We start from the raw sequence: 18173 nt of genomic DNA, 5'->3' as shown, positions 1-18173 counted from the left end.
GCCACAGCGGCGGCCATGGCCGAGTCCACAGTGCTAGAAGGGTCAATGGCATGGCGGATTTCACCCGGCGGCGGCCTATCTCGGAAGCAAGCGCCGACATGATAAAGTGAAGGGGGGAGCTGAGAGCAAGTACACGGAGAGAACGAAAGACATGAAGACTTGAGCGAGTTCTTGCTGTCTCGTCCCAAGGGCTTCCTTGGTTGTCGCAGCATTTATCCCCCAGAGGCACAGCACTTGATACGCCAGATCTGGGGCTATGGCATCGCACCGCAGAGCAGATTCTCTGGTCAGGGCGAAGCATTGCAATGTCACCCTCAGAGATGTCGTGAGAAGACTTCCCAGCCCTAGGGTTTCGCAAAATTCAACTTGAAGTCCTTCTTGTCGGCGATCAAGGAAGTCGCAGCTCATTCGCTTCAGTCTGCCTCCTCCTTCTTCCACGGTACTGGCGTTTCTCTGCATCGGAACATGACGCAATGGCGAGCCTTCAAGCCTTCCTGGGGAAAGTGATAACCGTGGCTGGAGCGAGCGGCGGCACCGGCCCGGCCACGGCCAAGGTCGAGGCCGAGTTCCAGGGCCGCATCCCCTCTAAGCCCTGCGACATCTCCAAGCTGAAGGAGGTCGAGGCCTCGAGCTCTTATATTCTCGGCGCTGCTGGAGTCTAGCAAGCAGAAAATCCGCACAGAAATCTCTGGAGTCCGTGCCAAGTGTAGCAGCGCCTCTGACGTGATTCTTGGCATTCCCCTGCTGACTAACATCAAAATCAACCCCACTAGACTGGGCTCACAATCGGCGCCTCCATCGCAAACCCCTCCCCCGCCAAACATATTCACGCCGTAATTGACGCAATGGCTACCATCATTCTAGGAACGCAATGGGGGTCGGTTACTGCAATTAGCCCGGCTTCTGCTACTTTGGAGGGAACAGACACTGATTTTTTTTTACTTCATTGACAGGGACGAAGGGAAAGGTACGGTCACCTAGTCACATTTCTCGCGCTGTGACTCGTCACATAAACTTTTTTTTTCTGCTCGGGAGTTGTCGAGAGAGGGAGGGAGAGAGATCAACTAAGCAATCATACAGGGAAACTTACCGACATTCTCTGCCCGAAAGCGCAGGTCTGCGCCAGAGCTGCCGGCGGCCATAATGCAGGACACTCAATTGGTAAGTATTAGGCCAGAAGTCGGGGGCACTTCTCCATCATTCGACACCCGCTGACCCTGAAGTCGGACAGTCGCGAATGGCGTGTCATACAGCTTCCATCTGCTTCCTTCCGGCCTCATCAACCCGAATTGCATGAATCTCATCGGCTCCGGAGTCGTCTTCCACGTCCCCAGCTTCTTTTCCGAGCTTGGCCAACTGGAGGAGAAGGGCTTGACGGGCGTCCGTGGCCGCATACTTGTCTCCGATCGGTGCCAGGTCAACTTTGATCTCCATGCAGCGGTAGACGGATTGGAAGAGATCGAGGTTGGCCTCCACATATGAGTTTCCAGGGCTCCTCCGTCTGCTATTCCGCCTTGGGGTTTTGCTCTGGAATATTGTTCTTCAAGTAAGTGCTAATGATAATTCAGCTAGCCGAACAGAAGATAGGGACTACTGGACGAGGAATTGGGCCCTCGTACAGCACGAAAGCCGCGGTATGTGTTCCATTCCTCCAGCCCTTGTGAGGGTTTCGCCAGAAGCCCTTTATTGCCTATCCGCGCCATTTCATAAGCTGGATGCTCCCAATACAACTGGAGTGCAGGTCAGAGGAATCATACTGAACCCCTGGTGCTTTACAGAGAAGCGGTGTCAGAGTCCACGAAATATTCGACCAGGAGGTATTCGAGACAAAACTGCGGCGGCTTGCGGCTGGGTACAAGAAGAGGTTCGGCGATCTCCTCAAGTACGACGTCGAGGAGGAAATTGCGCGCTTCCGCGAGTATCGCCCGCAACTCGCGCAATACTGCGTTGACGCCGTCAAATACATGAAGGACGCGCAAGACCGCAATTACAAGATCTTGATCGAGGGCGCGAATGCTCTGATGCTGGATATCGACTATGGTAAGACAACTTCCATATAGTGGCGACGAACGGCGCTACTGTATCGTTGTCCTCTCGCCCCATCAATATCTATCTTCCCGGTTATTATTAACCTGGATTACTTAGGTACCTATCCGTATGTCACCAGCAGTAACACCGGTCTCGGTGGGATTTTCACCGGGCTTGCGATAAACCCCACGAAAATCAAGTAAGTGGATTCGGAGTCTGCTGTCTGTCTGTCTGCTTGCTGGCTCACCACAGCCCTGAATCTCTCCGGTTCCGAGATGCACATTGCTGACCTGTTCTCTTTCCAGCCATATTATCGGTGTTGTGAAGGCCTACGTCAGTACTCTCGTCCCTTCTTCCTCAATTCCATGCTGCCGCTTGCTTGGAAGGGTTGTCTCGCACGATTCACGTGGGGGAAACACTGACAGTCCACCCTGTAGACCACCAGAGTAGGCGAGGGCGCCTTCAAAACCGAAGATACGGACGAGGTCGGCACAAAGCTGCAAGATATTGGTATGCCTGTCACACCCACATCTCGCGGAACATGCCTTTGCTAATTCCATGGTGCTCCCAGGTCGGGAATGGGGGGTCAGCACCGGCAGGAAACGTAGATGCGGGTGGCTGGACCTCGTGGTATTGAAATACTCGACCGCTGTCAACCACTACACTGCCTACAACCTGACCAAGCTCGATGTTCTGGACACCTTCCCAACCATCAAGGTACGTTGAACGCGAGTGGATATGACCCGGCAACAACCCAAGATTAGAAGTGGCTAACCAGTGCCATCCCACTAGGTTGCCGTAGCTTACAAGATCCGCGAGACTGGAGAGGAACTCGACTACTTCCCCGCGGACCCGGCACTCCTTGAATCATGTGAGGTCGTCTACCATGAGATGGAGGGCTGGCAAAAGGATATCCGAGGCGCCAAGACCTACGTATGTATACCCATCTGTGCTTTCACTACCGTTCCTTTCCAAGGCACCTCTTCCCAGTTCCCAACTCCCCGATTGCACACATCTTTCTCCCCTCCAAGGCACGATGGCACCTAGCTGACAGCAACCGAACCGAACAGTACGACTTGCCAAAGCAGGCGCGCGCCTACGTCGAGTTCGTCGAGAAGTTCTGTGGTGTGCCCATCGCGTGGATCGGGACAGGGCCTGACCGAGACGACATGATCTACCGTACCAAGGCGATAGGGATAGATGACTAGACGTCGCAGTTGGACTGGCCTCGGTCGTGGACCCCGCGTCGGGAATGACGGAGAGATAAAACGTGGAGCTTTGTTGAGGCACCATATATAGACAGTCTAAACTATTGGATATAGACGTTCCTGCCGTTCATCTTTTCCTCGTAGACAATGTAATTGTTCGTGTAGATCGTGCTCTTCGCAAATATTTATCTTTGCTGGGAGTCCCCACGTTTGGTATACAGCCTCAGCAAGTGAAAATGACAATCTAATCAAAGCAAAGCATGCGCACTATTCCGTACATGGCACATTTGAGAGGTCGAAGACCAATATGCTGGGATAGACCGGACGTTGCGCGGGCCGAGCTAAAACAATCATCCCATCGGACCGACAGAAGACATCCCGGCTCACGCGAAAACTACGGGTAGAGTGGGGGCGAGTGCAGAGTTTTTCTCAAGGGTCCAACGGCGGACACAGGAACGGGTGGAGACAAGCCTGACAACTACCTATGGTATTCACAGGAGCCGCCATCTGATACAATAACTTGATGTGCAAAAGAGCATCCCGAACCCATGCCAAGTGTAGATCATGGCCGAATATTTTGCTACGACTGCCATGGCACCAGGAGAATAGGGACCCGTCCACCAAGACGTTGTACTATGGGAATGTGGTACGACGCGAATGGCCAGGTTAGAAACAGGCAGACAGTTCAATGAGACATCTCTTCTCCACGTCCCGAGACAAGCTCAGGAGCACAGCGAAAAGAAAAAGAGGCCGGTCAGACGTCCATCAACACCCACCCCGTCCAAGCGCCCGAAGGCAGACCTCGAAAACCGGGGTAGAGATCATCACCACTCTCTATACAGCCGCGACGCGAGGCCGGACCGCCACCTTTGCAGGCAGAGCGAGAGTTAGAAAGGCTTCACTCTAGGGTGTCGAGGATTTGTGGTCATCAACCCGGGTGGAATCTGTGGCTCTTTTGGGGAACCAAGAAGAAGACGAATACTATAGAAATGATTCTCCTGTAGGAAGGGAAGTATGGTCAGCAAACTGTTGGATGGATGGGAGGAAGCTTTGGTGAGGCTTACTGAAGTATTGTCGACATGAAGAAAAAAAGAGGAAAAGAAAACCGAAATGGCGGGAGGGGAGGATTGGTTATATAGGTGCCCAAGGGGCCCGTGCCCACAAGCAAAAAGTTGGGTGGGCCCGCCATTTTTTTTTGTCAAAAAACTTTCTGCCAGGGTCCACTAGGACCTGCCAGGACCCACCGCCAAAATTTCCACCGAGGGCCTGAAGAATCAGCGAAACATCCAACTCGGGACGCAGTAAAATGGCCCTGAGAAGGCGACGCCTGGGAATTGATCACAGTTTGCGCTGCCTATCTACCGGTAAACCTAGAGGTACTTATATCGGGAAGGTTCAATTTACATAGAATGCCCAGGATGGCCACGATGTGCCCTGGACGAGCTCGAGGAATTGATCAATGGGCACTTGTTGGGGACTTTCCTGCCCGGCAAGATTCCGATCAATAGGCACACCAACACAACGTGGTACCCGTCTAGCCATAGTCCCTAAGGCATACGACTCCCTATGTATCTCCAGTGTAGAGCTTCTCGCCATCAATCCACCTCTTCACCCCATGAGTGACCAGCTCCTCCAGCCGAGCCCCGTCCCGAATCTTTGCAGCATCCCGGGCCAGCGTGCTACTGACAATTGCCTCCCCCTCCTTCCGACCCTCCGCTATCTCGATACTCTTCGCCCATTCCTTGCTTCCGCCTATCCTCTCGAGCCCGTCCCCCTTAAGCAGGTCCTCCAGATACGCCGCCTGCTCGTCCCTACCACCCCACTCAGCGTCAGCCCGCGCCGTGACACGCAGCACCGCCCGGCCAAAGAACGGGTCCAGCGCCCTCCGCAGGGGCGTCTCCTCCCCGGGTCCCGCGCTCGCCGCCGCCGACACGGAACCGTAGTACTTGGGGTCGAAGATGCGCACGAGCGTGTCGTATCCCACCAGCACGACCTGCTCCGGCCCGCCAGCGTCTCCGCCGCCACCGTAGAACCCGGACCGCGCAATCGCCTCGCTCTTGTCGTGGAAATACGGCTGCCGGGACAGGCAGATGTCGACGCTCACGCCCTCCGCCCCGCCCCCATCGTCCTCGTCCAGCCCCCGCCGCAGGTCCCGCGCAAATGCCCACATCATCCCGAGGCGCTGCTCCAGCGCCGCGGGGCGCGCCTCCTTGTCGGCGTTGCTGACGCCCAGGACGAGCAGCACCCGTGGCGGCACCTTCTGTTTCTGGCGGTGCTCGCGAGCCGCCGAGACGGCCATGCGCAGGTGCGCGCGCGTGGGCGGGTTGAAGGACGAGTCGAGGACGATCAGGGCGGTGGCGTCGGTCGGCGCGGGTGGTGCCGGCGGCGAGGGCCCCGGGGCGGTGATGCGGTTCTGGAGGAGCTGCTGCGGGCCAGAGCGGGCGGGCGGCGAGAAGGTGCTTATCACCTCGAAGGAGGTGGTGGAGGCGTGGAAGGAGGTGAGGGCGTGGGAGAAGAAGTCGAGGATTGGGCGGTGGGAGGGCGGGGTTGTTGGGGAGGCCATTGTGGTTGTAGGAGGGAGAGAGGGGGGAGGAATGGAACGGAAGAGGTCTGTTGTTAATGGGTTTATTCCTGGGGGAGCAATAATGGTGGTGGTGTTCAGAGGCAGATCAGGCCAGAGGTGCGGGGCGAGGTCGGGAGCGGGGTTATATTCCGTCATTATTCCCAGCTGAAGACGGGAATTGCCCATTGCCCATCTTCGTGCCTAGATCGAGAATCACATGTGATACCAACATCATCCTCTCTTCTCGTTGTAATGGGCACGTTTATTATTGATGTGGTCTATTAATAAGAGATACCAACCACCTCCGATCCCCAAACCATCTTCCATCTAGTCCTATAACGGAAACTTAAATCATGATATCTCGTCGCGATCATTGAATTGGCCTCCCAACCATCCAACTCGCCGACCATGCCACGCAGGGTATAGCCTAGCGCCCCATAAAACTTTTGCATAAAGTCCTTCGAACGCCATGTAATGCCTCCAGTCCCATCGGCCCATAATCCCATGCTGCCCAAAAGAAGAAGAAACAAGTCAAACTGCCCTGCAGCTATCTGAGTTCGGGGTCGCGCATAAAATCGGGCACGCTCGAAAAGCCGCCATCCCCGGGCTTGTACCGTGTGGCATTCTCGGCGTGGTCCAGGGTGTCGAGCAGTTCCTGGAAGTCGTCCTCCTCGCCCCCCAGCCGCTGCTCCATCAGCCGGTCCGCGGCCTCGTCGATGTTGGTCTCCATCTCGCGGACCGCCGTGCTGACGCCACCGTTGATGGCGTACTCGTCCAGCGCGTAGATCTTGAGGCCGCGGATGTGCGTGTCCTTGCCGTTTTGGTGGTTCTCCTTAATCATTACCTGCACAATCCAGCAGCACAGCGAGTGCCCGTCGGTGCCGCCGCCACAGTCCGCAATGGGGACGTCCTGCCAGCCCACCGGGTTGACCAGCGGGACTTCGGCGAACTGCGTCAGGTCGTGGTGGCCAGTGCCCGCATAAAATACAATGTTTGTGGGCGTGTAAGACTCGTCCTGGTTGTAGTCAACGTAAAAACGGATGGCCCGGATCTCGACTCGACGGAGAAAATGTATGGTAAGAAAATGCGGTTGTTGGCCATCAGACCTGCGGAGAGATCAGTCGAAGCTCCAGGGGGGAGAAAGGTAAGAATCAGGGGGGGGTTCCTACTGCCAATATCTGTCCAGATCATCGCTCAAAAGCTCCTCAACTCCGTTGCCCGGCTTGTGACTGCTGACGCCAAAGTGGGCGAGGTTGTTGATTTCCTTCAAGCCCAAGGCGGCAGGATCGAAAAATACGCCGGGTGCTTGCTCACCCGAGATAGCGTCGTCATCCTCCTGGTCCTCAGCCTCTTCCTCGCCGAGGTCTTGCTCCATGTCCTCTGAAATCATCTCGTCGTCATCATCTTCGTTGCCCCCATACGCAGACGACCCATCATCAGATGATGGCTGATCTTGCAGGATCTGATTCCTTCCGTATGGCGACGGGACAAGGGCCTCGTCATCAGAGTCAAGAGGCTCATTCGGGGTGGCTGGAAGGCCAAAGCCCCGATGGTCAGTCAGGGCCACAACTTCTTCTAGATTGTAGATGCCACTGGCAACTCCACCAAGGACAGCCTCTTCATTCTCCTGGTCAAAAGTGATAGGAGCACGCTTCCTTGGTGGAAGAATTGAGTTCAGATTCCAGTTAGGATCCAGGGAGCTCAAAGCAAAGCGTTGAATGGAAGGATCCGGAGCCATGATAGTCACTGCTCAGGTGAAAAGCAAAGACGCAAAGGAAACAAGAGAAAGGAGCGTGTGGAAGAGAAGGGTACTTGTTCAACACGATCGGCTTCATAGTTGAGATTGTGTATGGAAAGACGAGGCTGCAAATGTTTGGGGCCAATGACCAGTACGTTCAATGAAAAAGATATGGTGACTGACCTCTCTGCCGGCCAAAAGTCCGCATGATTGGTGGTGTCCCCCCTGAGAACCCTTCTCGAGCTGTCTGTGAAAGTGGGCTGAGTGTTGTCATTCCTCCAGGTCTTGAATAGTGCTCTATACGGCGAACCCGCCGAGGGCCTCTCTGGATCTCAGAAAGGTCATCCATCTCGGCAATCAAGCATGAGTACAACCCTTTCGAATTCTAGGTTGGTGAACAGCAAGGGCTGGTTGTCGTGGAATGAGATGGGAAGTAAACATAGATGGCAAGTGCTGTCGAAATATTGCCGCCCCTCACCACCTCGTTAAATCTACTCTAGGCTGCTCCTCTAGATTGCTTAGGTTGACAAAGGGTTCTTTGAAATGTTTAATAATTAATGTATCTCGCCCAACTTCAGATGATACGTACAAAAACTCGGCAACTCCAATTACATGGGTTGTTCACCAAAAGTGTCTAATGTCTTGTTTGTTTTCCCTCCCCATGGAACAGGGGGAATAGTCTAGGCAACAGGCGCTCGGACCAGGCGCTCGGACCAGGTAGAGCTCCCATCTCTTTCAAGGGTCCTCTTTCAAGGTGGGGGGGGGGGGGACCATGTGATGGCGCGTTTGACTCGATCTTACCTGCGCGAGCTTGACGCGATTTCGAGCTCTGCAACGAGCCATCCTCTCCCGCAATTGACAATCTTTCCATCACCTCGGCCTTGTCAAGGCTACATCGGCAGTCTAGTCTCTTTCATTTTCTGCCGTAATCAGAGGCTACTTCAGTCGCATGAACACAGTCCAGTATCGTAAAGATGCCACCGGCAGGTAGGCTCAAGCCGCAAGTTCGGTTGCTCTTCCACGATCAATGCTAATGGAGACTAGGAGCGGAGACTATCCGCATTCTGGTTGCGACGGATAACCATGTCGGCTTCGAAGAGAGAGACCCGATCCGGAAAGACGATAGCTGGAAGACATTCGAGGAGATATTAAATCTGGCAAGATCGGAAGATGTCGACATGGTTTTGCTTGGGGGCGACCTCTTCCACGACAACAAGCCCTCGCGAAAGTCGATGTATCAGGTCATGCGAGCCCTCCGCAAGAACTGCCTTGGCATGAAACCTTGCGAGCTAGAGTTCTTGAGCGATGCCCACGAGGTGTTCGAGGGGGCGTTCAACCACGTCAACTACCAGGACCCCGATATCAATATCTCCATCCCTGTCTTTTCCATCCACGGCAACCACGACGACCCGAGCGGTGACGGACATTTCTGCTCCCTCGATCTACTACAGGTTGCGGGCCTGGTGAACTACTTTGGCCGGGTTCCGGAGGCAGACAACATACAGGTCCGGCCCATTCTACTTCAGAAGGGCAACACAAAGCTTGCCTTGTACGGTCTAAGCAATGTACGGGACGAGCGCATGTTTCGTACGTTCAGGGACAATAAGGTCAAGTGGTTCCGGCCCAACATCCAGAAAACAGACTTCTTCAACCTCCTGACCGTTCATCAAAACCACCATGCCCACACAGCCACCGGATATCTCCCGGAGAATATGCTTCCAGATTTCATGGACCTTATCGTGTGGGGCCACGAGCATGAGTGCTTATTAGACCCTCGCCAGAACCCGGAAACAGGCTTCCACGTCATGCAGCCCGGATCATCTGTTGCTACGTCTCTTGTCCCAGGCGAGGCTGTCCCAAAGCACGTCGCCATAGTCAGCGTCACCGGCAAGGACTTTGAAGTTGACAAGATCCCCCTCAAGACTGTACGACCATTTGTCACCGGCGAGATAGTCTTGGCAACGGACAAGCGCTTCAAGGGCGTGGACAAGAAGAAGGACAACCGGCAGGAGATCACCCGCAGGCTAATGGACATTGTGGAAGAGATGATCGAGCAGGCAAATGCCGATTGGTTGTCCATACAAGATGAAGGCGAGGAGCAGGAGGAGCAGCCTCTCCCGTTGATCCGCCTCAAAGTGGAGTATACTGCACCCGAAGGCGGCAACTACGATGTTGAGAACCCGCAACGTTTCTCGAATCGATTCGTGGGTAAGGTTGCAAATACGAATGATGTGGTCTATTTCTACCGGAAGAAGACTGGGCAAAGTAAGTCACGCTTGCCGCGTTTGACTCGGTGGGATACTGATCGTCGGCAGAGCGTGACAAAGAAATCGGGGAACTACCCGAGGGGGCGGCAGAAGCCCTCGAAGCCATGGATACTATCAAGGTCGAGGCTTTGGTCCAGGAATTCCTGGCAGCCCAGTCACTCAAGATTTTACCCCAAGCGCCATTCGGCGATGCTGTCAACCAGTTCGTGAGTAAAGACGATAAACACGCGATGGAGCAATTCGTCACAGATTCTCTTGCGGGACAAGTGAAGGACCTCCTTGCCCTGGACGATGACGAGGACGGGGACCTCGATAGTCACATGGAGCGCTACCGGGCGAAGCTGGAAGCCCAGTTCGTCGCGGGGCAGCTGAGGCAGGCACAGAAGCGGAGATTCAAGCCGAAACCCGACTTCTGGGATTCTGACCTAGACGGTCACTGGGAGGATCAACCGGAGGCGATAGATAACGAGCCTGAACAGCAAGTCGCCGCTCCAGCAAAGGGTCGCCCTCGTGGCAGAGCGGCAGCGAAGAAGACGGTCCTCGAGGACGACGAGGACGACGTGGTCATGGACGATGTGGAGGAGGAGCCAGTCCGGAATGGCCCCGCGAAGCGAGGGGCTGCGGCACGAACTGCCAAGGCGGCGCCCGCGAAGAAGGCTCCTGCAGCGGCAAAGAAAGCCCCAGCAAGGGGTGGCCGCAAGAAGCCGAACAACCCATTCCTCGACGATGAAGATGACGACGAGGACATGTTTGTGGATCAGGATGAAGAGCCTGAACCGGCACCAACTCGCGCTGCTCCCAAACGAGCACAACCTGCCCGTGCCAGCACGAGGTCGACGAGGCAGACTACGCTGGATTTCTCCCAGTCCCAAAGGCCGGCATCGAAGGCAAGTCAGAAGGCTCTAGAGATTAGTGATGACGAGATTTCTGAAGACGACGCGTTTGAGTCCATGCCAGCGCCTCGGGCACGGCGACGGTAAGCATGTGAGATCGCGAATGGCTTCTTGGTGTTTAAACTGTGGGAAAGAGATACTTGGTGGCAACTGACCAGTGAGTCTGAGCTAGGGTCCTTGCTAGGGCCACGCTGTACGTACCTAGCTATCAGGTACGTAGGTGCTACCTACTGTATGTACTTTTTGCGTCTAGAGATACAGATGTTGCTGGCCATCTATGGTCTAATGTCTAATGACATAAGAGAGCCCTAAATGGCATATAGTTCTCCATAAAAGTTTGGAGCTCGTCCAATATCTTATTATACGAACACAATAGTAGAGGCGGCCTTGGATCTAAGCACGCTCGGAAGACACGTGACCTTGATACCTTGGTGAGAACCTTGGCCAAGACATCATCAACTTCCATCTCCATCCACCTTTCTACAATCAAACAATCAAAATATTCGCCAGTGCCATCTCACGAGAATGGCGACTAATCCACAGCCCGAGAATACCGAGCAGGCAATTGCCGCACCCAACGGCGCGCAGCCCGAGCCAAGCGACGAAGCCCCAGCCCTTCTAGAACCCAGGCTGCCGACCCGCAAAGATACCTCGCTGAAGGAGCTCCTCAGCAAGATGGATGACTACGCCCCGATTGTACGTTGAACAACACGCATAGCGCACCAGCCTTCACCGGCATTATCCCCTCCTGCTTGATGGTCCAAAAATGACCAAATTAACCTTTTCCTCCCCCCCAAAAACAGATCCCTGACGCCGTAACACACTACTACATGACCCGCGCCGGCCTCCCCCCGCCGCCGCAGACGGACCCGCGCCTGGCCCGCCTCCTCGCGCTGGCGACGCAGAAGTTCGTGGCCGACATCGCGGCCGACGCATACCAGTACAGCCGGATCCGGGCGAGCAACACCAACACCAACAACCCGATGGGCAGCCTGGGCGCCGCGGCCGGGTTCCCGGTCCCCGGACAGCAGGCGGGGGCCCCCGGGGGTAAGGACCAGGGGAGGGCGGGGGCGCCGCTCGGGATACAGAGGCCCGGGTTTGGCGGCGGGGGCCAGGGGGGCACGCAGAATAGGACGGTGCTCACCATGGAGGAGCTGGGAATGGCGGTTGGGGAGTATGGGGTCAATGTTAAGAGGGGGGAGTTTTATCGCTAGGCGGGACTGGATGGGAAGATATGGATGCGTCGAGGGGACACATGGATGGCGTCAAGGGAAGAATGGATGGATGGACGGCGCGCGGCTAGGTGGATCATGGTATTTCAAGGAGTTTCGGCGGCAGGCAGGCGTTCAACGGTGTTTATCATCATCACAGTCGGAGAAACACGCCGCCTTCCCTGGCGTCTCGGATGGCTTACAATCCCAGCGCCTGTCTATTCCATAGAGCACTGAATCGTACATACATTGTACATCTCTGGGAAGAGAAAAAAAGGATAAAAATATAAACAAAGCACTGAGAATATTCCCTTCGCGACGCCTCGTGGTATCTCCATGCCAGAACACACCAATCTTGTCATATCCCACAGATACGGCTACTTGGTCTTGGTCCAGACGAACGGTTTTCTTGTCCTGTGGATTATATCTCCGTCAGCACCAGTCCCAGGCCTTTGCGCCCAATTTGCAAACAGATCGGGGGGTTACTAACGGCGAGAACTCGCCCAGCTTGTGGCCCACCATGTCCTCGGTGATGGTCACATCGTGGTAGACCTTGCCGTTGTAGACCTGGAACTTGAGCCCTACGAAGTTGGGTAGGATGGTTGCGGCACGGGCCTGCGTGCGAATTGGTACGATCTTCTTCCCGGGCTCTGGTCGGACAATGGGGAGACTGGAGACATGGTCGGGAAGTGTTAGGATGGGTTGTTTCTTCTTCCGCTCCGGGCATAGAGGGGGGGGAAGGCTGATGCTTACGGGACAATGTGAGGCCCTGGCAAACGCGAGAGTTAGTTTCTTCTTGCAAATGGCTCGTAGGGAAAAGTCACTGAACGCACCTTTCCACATGGACCGCTTGAGCAGGCACCTTGTCGGATGCATGGTTGCGGTTTGGTCTCTTCTCCCTCTCCTTTCTGATTGGGGATGGCAATAATTTCTGCGGCTCAAATGCCCGTTGGCCCAAAGGAAGGCCCAGCGCCGCCAAGAGAGCGGACTCGGCACGGTGGGGATCACGTGACTATAGGCCCGCATCTCTCGGTCGATCTTCTGGCATGGGCATGATGGCACCTCTTCCGATTCACAACAGCACCCGCGGAGAAATGTTAAACGGGATCTTGGCAAATGTTAAACGGGCGCCTTGGCAATCCATCTAGAAGCCACCGGCGGCGGACCTGTCGATCTGCACGGTGGCCGCTGAAAACTCGAAGCCTCTCCTTATGCTGATCGGTCGATCTCGAGAGTCAAGTGGGAGCTTTACAACGGCTACAGAAACATCTGCATGATACCTAATTGATTAGGTGGGCATACCTACCCAGTTCTCTTGTCCCTCTTCCGGCCACGCCATGCTGCCTTTTCCCTCGTCGTCCGTCTCCTCCGTGCCGACGAGGACGGGAATAACGCGAACGGCTTTGGGGACCCCTTTTAGTATCCGGCGATGGTGATTATTCATTCGGCACAATCCGTGTGGCGGACCGCCCGACTCGAGGATCGGCAGCCGTTGTCAACCAATTGCCGTTCCGAAAAGCTCGACATGGCGGCATCTGGAACTTCCCCACCACCCCAGGGAATCGAGCGTCATTTTGAGTTCCGCCTCCCGGGACGAGTTCTGGGTACCTAGGGGTACTGTACTGAAGGAACCTCACCGTCGCCCGAGGTCCAATGAGGCGGCTGCCGCTATCTTCTTTAACACTTAGGTACCTACCTAGCCTGCCTAAGATACGACAGTAGGTAAGGTAAGTAAAGGAGGGTAGGTAAAGGAGGGAGGTATTGCATTCGCCGGAAGCGCCGTATGTTAGGTATTCTACCTTGGATCCCGTCATGTGTCGACTCCGAGCTTCCTCTGCAAACACATCGTTTCTGAGGGTTCTATTGAGACATAATGCAAAGCATGCCAGTCTCTGGGAGCCTCAAGGTCAATCCCTCCTCTTGCATGCCATTCTCACTTGGCAACCTAAGCATCCCACCTCTACACCCGTTCTAGTTCTGCCTCTTCCCAGTGGCTGCGGACCTTGCCTCGTTAGCGCAAACTCAAAATCCATCGGCCGCTCTTGTAACATCCATGTTGCTGGCGGCGGAGACACTTGGACTGGAGGGTCTTGCCACTTCTACCTATCTTGGGTAGGTACCTACTATCGGTACTGCATGCTACCTAGCTAGGTAGGTACGATAGTTGCCCACCTCCCTAACCTAATCTAATGATCGGGATGGGCGAGGTTGGCAAGTCGAACCCTATATAAGCTTTCCCACCCTATGCTACCCCCTTCGAGGCGGGGCATAGATCAAGAAACCCCTTTAAACCGAGCAATGCATTCATCCAAACTGACGTGGAGGTAGCACACCACACGTTGTAACGCACACACGATGCCTAGACACCATCTCACGGCAAATGCATGCACTCTTTGCCGCCGGAAGAGGACGAAGGTGTGTCCTGCCGCAAGCCCTCCTCCTCGAGTGTGCCTTGTCCCTCCATCCCCTCCCCCTCGTACAACCCTCCTTCATCCTTCGATCGTGCCTCTTTACGAAAGTGGCACCCTATCGTGACTTTCCAACTAACCTATCACTGTCCAGTGCGATGGCATAACACCTTGCAAAAGGTGCAGGTCTCGGGGCGAGAAGTGCGAGTATGAAGACAAGACCTGGCGCACAAAAGACTTTCTACGTTCCGAGATCGAGAAGCTCCGTAAAAAGCTGCGGCGAGCTTACGCCCTGATTCGGGCCTTGACAGTGGGCGGCAACGCCGAGGGGTGGAAAGACGTGATGGCGATGATAGATGGGATCGAGTCACCGGAGGAGATTGCTCGTTGGTGGTCCATGAACTCAACAGCCTTGAAAGGACCCGAGTCTTCATCTGATCAGCAACCCACAGCTCGCGAGGCAAAACTTGAGCTAGTTTCGCCCACCTCGATGTTCTCTCCCTCGATAGTCTCTCACTCGGGCTCCTCCAACATGGAATCGTCGCCATCCTTGACCTTCGGCGGCTCACCAAGCATGCCCGACAATGACAAGAGAAGCCCGCTTCATCCCGGCTTGAATCCTTATCACTTGTTGGATCCGGCTGGCTTTTCCTTCGTGGATATTGGGAAACCAGCATTGGCCGACTTGGACTTGCCTGGCCCATCTCTAAGCCACAATGGGGCTAGAGTCTGTCATCCTCCTTTTCTTTCCTCCACCGCACCGCACTCGACAGCTGGTTCTCAATGTTCTTGGACATCCATGCCAATAGACTTTCCGTCAGCCCATCGAGTTATTTTCCGATACCTCACCGAATCCTTCCCGGCGCTCCCCTTCATATGCCGAGACCAATTCATGGAGGATTTCCGAAGCGGCACTCCGAGATACTGCTCCAAGGCTCTGGTGAACGCAATTCTCGGCCTCGCATTCCAATCGTACGACACGACTGGAATGGCCTTCTCGAGCGCCGACTTCATCGCCGAGGCAAAGAGGCTGCTTCGCACCGAAGACTGTCACGCCAACATCCCCAGCATCCAGACCTTCAGCGTATTAGCACTCGTCGAGCTCAGCCTAGGTAATGACGATAGCGCCTGGGGCTACGTGCATGAGTGCGTTCGGAATTCCATCATCCTGTCCCTCAGAGGAGGTGACCAATCCAATCAGGTTGGGAGTCAAGAGCACAAAGAGGTCATGGCAAACACTTTTTGTGGTGCTTCGTCTCTGGGCCGGCAAGTCACTCTCCTTTTTTTTGGTGGTCTTCTTCTGGCTCGCTAGGGCTGCACAATATTAACTTGAGACCCCTCGGAACAGAATCCTTCGCCTCCTTACAGGGTTTCTCGCTCCCGCGAATGGGTTCTTCTTCATGCGGATCGGCAAGGATGACATTGACTCTCCTCAAGACATGCCGCGCGCGCGGCTTGAACGAGGTCAGCATGCTTTCTTTTTCTGTTTCTGAGATCCGAGAATTTTGGCTCACGCGCGCCCGCAGGCTTCGCTTTACATGCACACTTCGAGGGGCATTTCCCCAATTGCCACCCCTCCGCCCAGTTTGTCCATCGTGTGACGGAGGTTGTTCATTCATTCGCGACGTTCCATCACGAGAATGCCACGTCGACGGCAGACCTTGAATTCGCCTATGGCGAGTGCCTGGCTGCGTGGAAATCCTTCGAGCCCAAGCTCCCCATAGGTACCGACATAACACGAGAAGCCTTGTTTGCCCAGTAAGCCAACCATTACCAAGACCTTTCTCATCCCCAGCACCCCAGCAACTAACGAATCCCCATAGGATCTGGTACCATTATCTCCTAGTGGCGCTCTTTCGGCCCTTCGCCGACGATCCATTGATCCTCAGAGACGGCGCCTCCCCTAAAGTCGTGTACGACCGCTCATCTCTAGCCATACTGCGCCACGCCGACACGTACGAACGCGCCTTCACGTTCAGACACGCCCCCGCCGTTCTCCCACACATGGTCTCGGCCGCGACTCTAGCGCAACTATCCTTGGCCAGCCGCGGCGAAGCCCCAAACCCCGGCCCGGATCCAAAGGGCAAGCGCCACTCGGTGCCGCAGCTTCCCGTCCAGGCCCCTGCCACCGCCACGGCGCACTCGCACCGCCGCGGGGCATCGCTGCAGGTGGCGGCGTCGCACGCCGCCGCCGCCTCGGACGCCGCCTCCCAGCAGCACCGGGCCTCGGTCGCCATGGGGACGCGTCTGCTCGTGCAGATGGGCGCGCGACACCCCGCCGCGTCCGAGACGGCGCGGTTGCTGTGCGACCTCGGCGCCGCGGGTTCGGCCGACGTCTCCTGCCCACCGCTCCCGCCGCTGCTGATGGAGTTGCCCCCCGCCCCCGCCCCCGCCGCGGGACTGCCGGCGGAGGTCCCGCCACCACCGCGCCTTGGACCTTCTGCTAAGGGTGTGACTGGCGCCTGGTTGGCGACTGTGGGACGGAGCGGGGAGGCTGCGGGCGGAGGAAGGGTTCAGGGGAGCTTCGACGCGGGCTTGGGCCCGGGCTTGGGAGCTTCGTACCTTGGGCCCGGGACGCAGCAGCCCGGCCTTGGTCCTGCTACTTTCCGATGATGGCACGACGTTTCTACAGCTTGCCCTCGTTTTTCACCGGGCTTGTAGGATATTTTACCTCAGTTTAATTTGCTTACCTCGGGTCTTTTGGCATGCTCAGAGTAGTGATTATCTTATTTTTGGGACGCAAGCATTGCTATATCAGCAGGCACAGGAGTATTGGCAGGCCGTGATGGCATAGGGGCATTGTTCTCACGGGTTATCGAGAAACTAGGTATTAGGCATGTCGCAAGAGGGGATCGTGACTAGAGACTGGTAACTAACTAAGACTCCACGGCCGGTTCCCCTATTCCACTTCTTCTGGCTCCTCTTCCAGTCTCCGCCCTTAAAACTTGTGATTCTACCGAAACCCCCCTGAGACGTGGCCAGTGTTCAGACGGCGTACCTTACATAGCTCCCTTTGGCACTCACCTCGACTCTCCCACACCCTTCCATCGTCTTTGTCGACTGCCGACTGGATAGGTGACGCGGCCCCCTGAACACACCATAAACCGAAGGTCGAGAAGCGGCTGTCAACGCCGCTAGTTGCAGTGCGGTCCGAGAACCCGGCTGGAGAGGGTAGAATATATGGCCATCTGGATAGCGTGCATGGTCGCTGCTGGATAGCGTTGTCGTCCATGGTCGCTAGAATCCGTGTTGGCGCGAGCGGGGAGACGATTAAAGCTTGTTCAAGGAAACTAGTACGGCAGCGCGTTAGACTAGACCGAGTCGGGAATGGATCCTCGGCGAGGGCTCGGTGAGAGTGTGGGGGAGTGGGGGGCCACCTTCACACCTGCTACTACACCTCCTTCCCTTAGTGCCACATAAAGGGGTCCTCCTCCTCCTCCTCCTCCTCACATCTAGACTCTTGGCTACTTGGCCAGGTACGGGGGACAGACCAATCCGGCTCATGGAATGCCCCTCGTGCTGGCTGTTTGCTAAAACAGGCACGATAATGTCAGGTTAATGAATGTTTCGGGGGAGATAAGCCCGGGTCAGTCCAAAGACATGACGGTATCATGTATCATGTATCGGGTATCCTCGAGGGCCCACATGAACTATCTGATCAATTCCGATGCACTGTACCTCTGGTATCCGAACTTCTAGACCCGTCTAAACTTAAATCCTAACCCCAGGCGGGAATATGTCGCCTTGGAACTCAGACCAAGGCCCACCTTACTGTTGCCCGGGGGGTTGATAGCCCAGACGGGAAGTCGTCACGGCGAGGAGCAGGCCTTGGTCGTACCAGTCGGTAGCTGGACGAG

At 55.7% G+C, this 18173-nt stretch overlaps 7 protein-coding genes across 7 annotated transcripts; 4 read left to right on the top strand and 3 right to left on the bottom strand.

Annotated features, from left to right (window-relative positions):
• Positions 1 to 845: 845 nt before the first annotated feature.
• Positions 846 to 3565, top strand: QBC33DRAFT_582617 (adenylosuccinate synthetase; the record flags this gene model as incomplete). Its single annotated transcript, XM_060431349.1, has 11 exons — positions 846 to 877; positions 1058 to 1161; positions 1232 to 1464; positions 1569 to 1634; positions 1779 to 2040; positions 2146 to 2227; positions 2334 to 2361; positions 2466 to 2538; positions 2600 to 2745; positions 2821 to 2961; positions 3099 to 3565. 11 exons carry the CDS (start codon positions 846 to 848, stop codon positions 3234 to 3236), a joined length of 1305 nt encoding a protein of 434 aa, XP_060288418.1. The 3' UTR covers positions 3237 to 3565.
• A 983-nt stretch (positions 3566 to 4548) lies between these two features.
• Positions 4549 to 6047, bottom strand: QBC33DRAFT_520534 (uncharacterized protein). The gene has a single exon (XM_060426386.1). The coding sequence runs from the start codon at positions 5983 to 5985 to the stop codon at positions 4801 to 4803; it is 1185 nt and encodes a 394-aa protein (XP_060288417.1). The 5' UTR covers positions 5986 to 6047; the 3' UTR covers positions 4549 to 4800.
• QBC33DRAFT_2033 (galactose-binding like protein) lies at positions 6044 to 7714 on the bottom strand. Its single transcript, XM_060422614.1, has 2 exons — positions 6969 to 7714; positions 6044 to 6905 (listed from the first exon to the last, which is right to left on the bottom strand). Exons 1-2 carry the CDS (start codon positions 7535 to 7537, stop codon positions 6347 to 6349), a joined length of 1128 nt encoding a protein of 375 aa, XP_060288416.1. The 5' UTR covers positions 7538 to 7714; the 3' UTR covers positions 6044 to 6346.
• Positions 7715 to 8318: 604 nt separating this feature from the next.
• Positions 8319 to 11049, top strand: QBC33DRAFT_520528 (DNA repair exonuclease). The gene is made up of 3 exons (XM_060426385.1): positions 8319 to 8524; positions 8582 to 9802; positions 9853 to 11049. The coding sequence occupies exons 1-3, from the start codon at positions 8512 to 8514 to the stop codon at positions 10782 to 10784; spliced, it is 2166 nt and encodes a 721-aa protein (XP_060288415.1). The 5' UTR covers positions 8319 to 8511; the 3' UTR covers positions 10785 to 11049.
• On the top strand, positions 11050 to 12327 carry QBC33DRAFT_520525 (transcription initiation factor TFIID 23-30kDa subunit-domain-containing protein). Its single transcript, XM_060426384.1, has 2 exons — positions 11050 to 11393; positions 11501 to 12327. Exons 1-2 carry the CDS (start codon positions 11223 to 11225, stop codon positions 11909 to 11911), a joined length of 582 nt encoding a protein of 193 aa, XP_060288414.1. The 5' UTR covers positions 11050 to 11222; the 3' UTR covers positions 11912 to 12327.
• On the bottom strand, positions 12104 to 12848 carry QBC33DRAFT_520522 (putative mitochondrial ribosomal protein s19 protein). The gene is made up of 4 exons (XM_060426383.1): positions 12742 to 12848; positions 12662 to 12677; positions 12399 to 12578; positions 12104 to 12322 (listed from the first exon to the last, which is right to left on the bottom strand). The coding sequence occupies exons 1-4, from the start codon at positions 12782 to 12784 to the stop codon at positions 12286 to 12288; spliced, it is 276 nt and encodes a 91-aa protein (XP_060288413.1). The 5' UTR covers positions 12785 to 12848; the 3' UTR covers positions 12104 to 12285.
• A 1145-nt stretch (positions 12849 to 13993) lies between these two features.
• Positions 13994 to 17208, top strand: QBC33DRAFT_1856 (uncharacterized protein). Its single transcript, XM_060422483.1, has 5 exons — positions 13994 to 14323; positions 14471 to 15582; positions 15665 to 15780; positions 15843 to 16074; positions 16140 to 17208. The coding sequence occupies exons 1-5, from the start codon at positions 14264 to 14266 to the stop codon at positions 16927 to 16929; spliced, it is 2310 nt and encodes a 769-aa protein (XP_060288412.1). The 5' UTR covers positions 13994 to 14263; the 3' UTR covers positions 16930 to 17208.
• The last annotated feature ends 965 nt before the right edge of the window (positions 17209 to 18173 follow it).

This window comes from Phialemonium atrogriseum (assembly GCF_030411735.1).
Source record: "Phialemonium atrogriseum strain 8032-3 unplaced genomic scaffold QBC33scaffold_1, whole genome shotgun sequence".
Taxonomy (NCBI): Eukaryota; Fungi; Ascomycota; class Sordariomycetes; order Cephalothecales; family Cephalothecaceae; genus Phialemonium; species Phialemonium atrogriseum.
Note: the sequence above shows the minus strand (reverse complement) of the source record. Positions and strands in the feature narration are given on the sequence as shown.